Source organism: Rhincodon typus, chromosome 5 (genome assembly GCF_021869965.1).
Source record: "Rhincodon typus isolate 14 chromosome 5, sRhiTyp1.1, whole genome shotgun sequence".
Taxonomy (NCBI): Eukaryota; Metazoa; Chordata; class Chondrichthyes; order Orectolobiformes; family Rhincodontidae; genus Rhincodon; species Rhincodon typus.
The window spans coordinates 84,254,720-84,262,712 of NC_063336.1; the positions used below are offsets into that span (position 1 = coordinate 84,254,720).

The 7,993-nt window shown below is 46.7% G+C and overlaps 1 protein-coding gene across 1 annotated transcript in view; it reads right to left on the reverse strand.

The window, feature by feature from the left end:
* slc35f3b (solute carrier family 35 member F3b) overlaps window positions 1–7,993 on the reverse strand; it is a 63,352-nt gene that overhangs the window by 2,957 nt on the left and 52,402 nt on the right. The window contains exon 4 of the mRNA XM_048597086.1: window positions 7,146–7,365. Coding sequence (XP_048453043.1) covers window positions 7,146–7,365 — 220 coding nt within the window. The remainder of the gene's footprint in view (window positions 1–7,145; window positions 7,366–7,993) is intronic.

Consider the following 7,993-nt stretch of genomic DNA (forward strand, 5'->3'; position numbering starts at 1 on the left):
AGAGAGATGGAGCGCAGAGAGAGAGAGAGAGATGGAGCCCAGAGAGAAACAGAGATGGAGACAGATGGAGCCCAGATACAAACAGAAAGAGCAATGGAGCCCAGAGAGAGGTAGAGCCCAGAGAGATACAGAGAGAGAGATGGAGCCCAGAGCACAGAGAGTGATCGAGCCCAGAGAGAGACAGAGATGGAGCCCAGAGCAGGGAGAGATCAAACCCACTGTGGGAGAGAGAGAGGGATTGAGCCCTGCGTGGGTGACAGAGAGAGATCGAAACCGTCGCGGGGGGAAGAGGTCAAGCCCAGCATGGGGGAGAGGGGGACAGATCGAGCCCAGGGCGGGAGAGAGAAAGAGAGAGAGACAGAGACAGATTGAGCCCAGGGCAGGAGGGGGATAGAGATTGAGCCCAGTGTGGGAGAGAGGGCGAGAGAGACAGACAGAGTGAGAGTGATATTAAGGCCAGCGCATGCAAAGAGAGATCGAGCCCAGTGTAGGGGAGAGATACAGCCCAGTGTCGGAGACAGAGAGACAGCGAAATAGAGACAGAGACAGAGCACACGAGAGACATTGAGCCGAGAGCTGGGAGAAGGAGAAAGAATGAGTCCAGTTTGGGGAGAGATCGAGTCCTCATGGGGAAAGCCTATTTGGAGTGACCCTGGGCCCATGACTAAAGATGGAACGTAAAGTGGAACTTTTAACTTTATTTCTTATTTACTACTTTATACTGAAAAGAACTATAATGTTGAACATTGAACTTATTGCTTTATTTTTGGACTGTTTACCTGAGATTTTGTACCTGGGTACCTTGTCCCTAAGGTAGCACTGTGAATGGCGACATTGTACACTTTTCACTGTACACCTGTATCCCTGTACTTGAGTACATGTGACAATAAAACTTAATTGTAATTCTAAGAGTTTGCAGGATCATATGGCACAGAAACAGACCATTCAGTCCATTAAATGTGTGCTAGCTCTTTGAAAGAACTATTGACCATTCCCCTAATTTATCGTCCAACGCCCCGCAAGGTATTCCACTCCACTTCTCACCATGTATTCAACCCTTCTCAAAGTTGTTGTTGAATCTTCTTCTTCTGCACTGTCAGGCAGTGTGGTCCAGACCACATCTCAGTGCGCAAACCCCTGTTTGCCTGATCTCCCTGCTCATTCATTTGTCATTTAACTTTATATCTGTTATCCTCTGGTTTACTGACTGTCTTACAACTTGGAACAGATCTTCATGCCAAAAAAACACAGCCCTTCTTAACATTCAAACTGTGAAACAGCAACTGACAAAGCAGCAAACACGTGAGAAATCCATGTGGAGCATTTGTTTAATCTTTGAGGGGGGCAGGCTGGCAGGCAACAGGCACCCACATGCTCATCTCCCCAAGCCGAATATCACAGAGACACTTAGTCAAAATAGCAAAGTCATCAACAATACGCTCCAGCATAATCCCTGACTCAGTTGCTAACATTCAGGTTAATTCTGAGAGACCACTGCTTGGATAGAATGGCTTCAGTCTGGGTGCAACAGGTTTCAGAGAGATACCAGGGTTAAAATTGTGAGGGTAGGTTATATTAGTAAAATTCTTTTATAGGAGATTAAAGGGCGATCCTTTTTACATGCTTTAGTTGATAAGAGGATTTGATAGGACAGACAGAGTGAAAGTATTTCCTCTGTGGCTGGGGAGTCTGGATTAAAGAGGAGGAACTAGAAATCACGGCCATTGACTGACCCTTGATTCCAGGATGAGTCCTACTCAGAGTGAGGAGTTTCTGCTGTGGGTCTTCCCGTGACTGAACAAGCAGATTCCCAACACACGGATCTGCAGGCACAAGCTGCAGGATAAGGTCATGGGATCCAGAATGCAAGGTCTTTCTCAGCAGATGACACACCCAGATGGGCAAGTTGTCGCCATTTTGGTCAATTGGTGGCAACTCCTCCTAGACATGAATATCAATCTTGTCATCCATCAAGGAAAGCTTCCAAGTGTCTCTACCATGTTTTCATTATCGTCCCCCCTGGAACTTTGGCCATATGATGGTTGAGATGTCCAGACCTGGTGGGGAGTCATTTTTCAGCCATTTGGCACAGTCCAGCAGAGTTGATTTCTCAGGAGTTTTACCTGAATGCTCATACAGCTGGCTTCAATAAGAAAACTCATGTTTGGTCACTGGTTCTCACGTTGAAATAGAGAATACAGCGAAGGCATTGCTGGTGGAAGTGTTCAAGAGCTCTTATGCATCACTAACATGCTGTCCAGTTCTCACTGCAGTATAGAAGTGCAATGAGGACAGTTGCTCTCTACACTAGAACATTTTTCTCACTTTTGGAGGCCTTTGTTGTCAAACACTGCCATAGTTTAGTAGAGGGCTGAACTAGCGCAGCTGATCCAGTGTCTTCTCATCAATGATGGCTCTTAGGGAAAAACAGCTGACAAAGTATGGGAAGTGCTCAACATATCCAGAGCGTCTCCTCTAACATATATGGGAGGTGAAATATTGGCCAGGTCTTGGGTGATCTGAGTTTCAATTTGGCACCTTTTAAGGACACTTCTAGACTCTGGATGCAAAATCGAAGAGATGGAGGGTGACTTGCAAATATGAATCAGAGCAGGCAAAAATACTACAAAAGATGAAGTCACATGGTATCGGGATGAGTTGACAAGATGGATACATAACTGGCTTAGTCATAGGTGACAGAGGGTAGTGGTGAAAGGATGCTTTTCAGAATGGAGGGTTGTGACTAGTGGCATTCCACAGGGGTCAGCGCTGGGACCTGTATTGTTCGTGATTTACATAATGATTTGGAGGAAAACGTTGCTGGTCTAATTTGTAAGCTTATGAACAATACAAAGATTGTCGCAGTTAGAATCATAAAATCTGTAAAGTGTGGAAACAAGCCATTTGGCCCAACAACTCCACACTGACTCACCTCCTCAAACCCTGTACCCTATACTTCCCATGGCTAAACCACCTAACCTACACATCCCTGAACACTATGGGTAATTTAGCATGGCCAATCCACCTATCCTGCTCATGTTTGGACTGTGGGAGGAAACCAGAGCACCCAGAGGAAACCCACGCAGACACAGGGAGAATGTGCAAACTCCATACACAGTCACCAGAGGGTGGAATCGAACCCAGGTCCCTAGCGCTGTAAGGCAGCAGTGCTAACCACTGAGCCACCTGTGCGGAGGAGGATTGTCAGAGGACGTAGATCAGTTGGAGGCATGAGTAGAAAAATGGCGGATAGAGTTTAATGTGAATAAATGTGAGGTTATGCATTTTGGTAGGTCAAGTACAGGTGTAAATTATACTGTGAATGGCAGAACCCTTAGGAGTATTGATATGTAGCAGGATCTGGGTATGAAAGTCCACAGATCAGTGAAAGCGGCAGTGCAGATAGATAAGGTAGTAAAAAAAGCCTATGGCATGCTTGCCTTCATTGGAAGGGGCATTGAGTATAAGGATAGGCAAGTTATGCTGCAGCTTTATAGAACTTTAGTTAGGACACACATGGAATATTGTGTACAGTTCTGGTCACCACACTGCCCGAAGGATGGGCATGCTTTGGAGAGGGTACAGAAAAGGTTTACCAGCATGTTGCCTGGTCTGGGGGATTTTACCAATGAATAAAGGTTGGATAGACTGGGTTTGTTTCCACTGGAAGGCAGGAGGTTGAGGGGTGACCTAATAGAAGTTTATAAGATTGTGAATGGCATGGATAGAGGGGAAAGTATGAGGCTTTTTCCCAGGGTGGAGGGGTCAATTACTCGGGGACAAAGGTTCAAGGTGTGGCAGGGGGAGTGGAATGATTAAAAGAGATGGGAGAGGCAAGTTTTTCAAACAAAGGGTAGTGAGCGCCTGGAACATGTTGCCAGAGGAGGTGGTGGAAGCAGAGACAATAGCAGCATTCAAGAATCTTCTGGATGAATACATGAATAGGAAGGAAATAGAGGGATACGGATCCTGTAAGTGAAGACAGTTTTATTATGAATGGGCAAAACGTGTTGGCACAGGCTTGGAGGGTCACAGGGCCTGTTCCTGTGTTGTACTGTTCTTTGTTTTTTGTTCATCTGTGTTCTTTCTATTGGCCAGGTAAGTCTATTGTGGTCAGTAGACCACAGAGACAACTGTAGGAATAGTTTTCCATCTGGATGGAGTTTAATACTTAAAGGGCAGTTGACCTACGAGGTGAATAACCTCCGTCTGGTAGATGTAAAAAGCATGGAGGCCATCACACTGACACTGGTCAGATCTTTAAAGACATTTATTTGAGCTCTCCCACTTGAGATAGTTGCAGTCATATCATCATGGAGCAGATGCAGGATTGTGGTGAGGTTTCTTGGGTGTCCAAATCCCTGGAGAACATACCATGGAACCTCGGTGAGGGGGTGAAAATTGGAAACACTTGCTGCTGAGATGGAGGTGAACTGAAATTTCTAAAAGTCAGGTTTAAGAGGTATTGGGCGTTAAGGACTGTGGAATTTAGACAGATAGATGAAGACAGAATATCGACCAATTTGAAGGGCTGATTGGTCTTTTCTTGTTCCTACATTCAGCTGTTAAACAAGGCTTTGTCTGCTCTCTCTAGTGAGGCAAAAGTCCCATGGCACTAAATGAAGAACAAATTATGTGCTCAAATGTAGAGCTTGAACCCATAAAGTGTCTGACTCTGAGTGAAGAGTAACATCCACTCAAACAGACAAACACTTCAGTGCTCACTCCCACAGGTTTCAATCTTTGTCTGACAGCGAACGTTGTGACTCATTGCTGGCTAATTCTCACTCCATCTTGCTACGTGTTCTTCCTCACACGAGGTCACACAATAGCAATAAGAAACCCTTTCATTTCATTTGGTGTATCTCTCATTTCAGCTGGCTGCAGCTTAAAGCTTGTGGCCTGCTGCCAAATACTGACATTCATCCTGCGTATTCACTGAAAATAAAAACTTACAATGATTCCGCGTGATACTACAAAAACCTCTTAAGCCTCCTGGATTTTCATCACTCCACCATCGGCAGACCTGCCTTCAGCTGCCTGGGCCCTATGTTCTGGAGTTCCTTCCTTGAAAATCTCCATCTCCCTACTGCATCCGCTGCTCCCGACGTGGCGTCCTCTACATCGGTGAGACCAAGCGGAGGCTCAGAGACCACTTTGTAGAGCATCTGCGCTCTGATCACGACAAACGACAACACCTTCCGGTTGCGAACCATTTCAAGTCCCCCTCCCATTCTCTGGGCGACATGTCCATCCTGGGCCTCCTCCAGTGTCACAATGACACCACCCACAAACTAGAGGAGCAACACTTCATATTCTGCCTCGGGAGCCTACAGACCGATTGCTTAAACATGGAATTCACCAGTTTTAAAATCTCCCCACCCCCGGCCTCATCCCATGATTAACCCTCCCTCTCATCCCCACCACCTTGACCTGACACACCCTGTCCATCTTCTCTCCCACCAATCTGCCCCACCCTTCCCACCGACCAATCCCCACCACTGCCTACCTGCATCCAACCTATCACCACCCCACCCCCCTTCCCCAGTCCCCCCCCTCCTCCTCCCGCCTCCTTGACCTGAAACAACCTGTCCATCTTCTCTCCCACCTATCCGCTCCTCCCACCTCACTGACCAATCCCGACCACTGCCTACCTGCACTCACCTATCACCATCCCACCTACCTTCCCTAGCCCGATCCCTTCTCTCTATTTATTTCCCAGCTCCCTTTCCCCTCCCCCATTTCTGAGAAGAGTCTTGACCTGAACAGCAACTTTCTTGCTCCTCTGATGCTGCCTGACCTGCTGTGTTCATGCAGCTCCACACGGTGTTGTCTCCTTTAAGATCCTCCTTGAAACCTGCAAGTTTTTGGTGGTATAGACTTGATGGGCCAAAGGGCCATACTATACTATATGATTCGGTGATAAATCTTGGAGTAAGGATGTGATAGCTTGCCTTATTACCTTATGTGCCCCAGTGTCAGGTTCTGTGAAATAGCACTCCTATAAGGCACCCAGGGAAGCACCTGAAATGTATCGTTTTGTTGTTGGTGTTGGGTACAAGGATGATCAATGATGCCTGTCTGTCAGAACTGAGCAGCATTAATGCCCCTTTAATAATATAGACTGGGCCTAGAACGTAGGGTAAGAGGCCATGGATAAGGCCATCCTGAAAGCACTTCCTGAACCTCTAGCAGCAGCCAATATGATCCAATGCTCACTGATAGAACTGAGACCTACACTGTCATGGTGGGGGCCAGCTGTCTTTCTGAGGAGATTTCCTCCTGGTGCTCCCATTTCCTCCCACAGTTAGGTGGATTGGCCATGCTAAATGTGCACTATGTGCAGGTTGGGAGGGTTAACCTGGTTAAAAACCCATCGCGGGGTTAGAACAAAGAACAAAGAAAATTACAGCACAGGAACAGGCCCTTCGGCCCTCCAAGCCTGCACCGATCGAGATACTCTATCTAAACCTGTCGCCTATTTTCCAAGGATCGGTATCCCTCTGCTCCCTGCCTATTCATGTATCTGTCTAGATTCATCTTAAATGACGCAATTGTGCCCGCCTCTACCACCTCCGCTGGCAACGTGTTCCAGGGATGGGGGTGGGCCTGTGAGGGATGCTCTTCAGGGGGTTGGTGCTGACCTGAAGGGCTGAATTGCCTCTTTCTGCACCATAGGGATTCTATCAGATGTTAAGCAAAAGGTCCCACCTTGCTCTTCAGGTGAATGTAAAACATGCTGTGGCCATAAATTTTATTAAAAATGAGCAGGGCAGCTTTCCCTCCTGTCTGGGGAGAAGTACGTAGAAACATAGAAGATAGGAGTGGGCTATTCGGCCCCTTGAGCCTGCTCCAATATTCATTATGATCATGGCTGACCATCGCGCTCAATACCAGAATACCACACTCCGCACTTCATTATTCCTGGATTCCTTTAGCCACAATCTACCCAGTTCATGTCAATGTAGATTATCAGATTATTATCATTACACTTCATGGGAGCTTGCTGTGCACAAATTAGCTGCTGTATTTCCTATATTACAACACAGAAATATTAGATTTGCTTTGGTAACGCATCCTCCCATCCTTTTGCAGACACTGGGGAAGTAAACAAGAAATACTAACAAGCAGACGAGATCACTCACCCTAACACCCATGAACTTGTCCCGTAGAACTATCCAGGAAAGCAGGAAGACAAAGGCCTTGTTGCAGCAGAACAGAGCAGACGTATCTGTTGCGCTGATTTTCTTTAGGGCCAGGAAGTACAGGTAATTTGTTAAAGTCCACAGGACGCAGAATGGGGCCATCCTGCTGAAAAACAGTTTGATGGTCAAACCATCATCCCCAAAAAACCTCCAGCATTCCCTAATGGGGAGGGAAAACAACAGGAGAATGAAAGGTCATCACTCATGTGAAATCTTAGAACAAAACAAACTTTAAACTCAATGCACTATATACAGTAACACAGTCTTCATTGTACCTCTGCTCAGACTGTCTGCTTACTGTCCAAAGGGCCTGGTTTTCCCAAACTGGGGTGAAGTGAAGGATGGGACCTGGGAAGGTCAGAAGGCAGCTCCCCTGCTCTTCCTAAATATCGTGGTGATGAAGCTTCTTGGCTGATTCGAGAGGGTGGACAGGGCCCTCAGGTTAACGTCAGTAACAACTGCACCAGGGAGTCTGCCTGGATCAACTGTCTGGACTCTGACTCAAACCCATGACCCTCTGACAAGGAGGGAGAGGCAGCGGGGCATCTTAAAGTGCTGCTCTGTACCTGCAGCATCCTGCTGTATGCAATAACTGGAAATTCACCAATCCCATTGGAAACCATTTGATTAGTTTTCAAATAGGTTTGAATAAAATAATAAAAGGAAAAGGAAAATGCAACTAGACATTAAATGTTATTTAAAGTAATTGTTCATTGATGAGGTGCCGCGCTGTCAGAGGGTCAGTGCTGAGGGAGTGCCGCGCTGTCAGAGGGTCAGTGCTGAGGGAG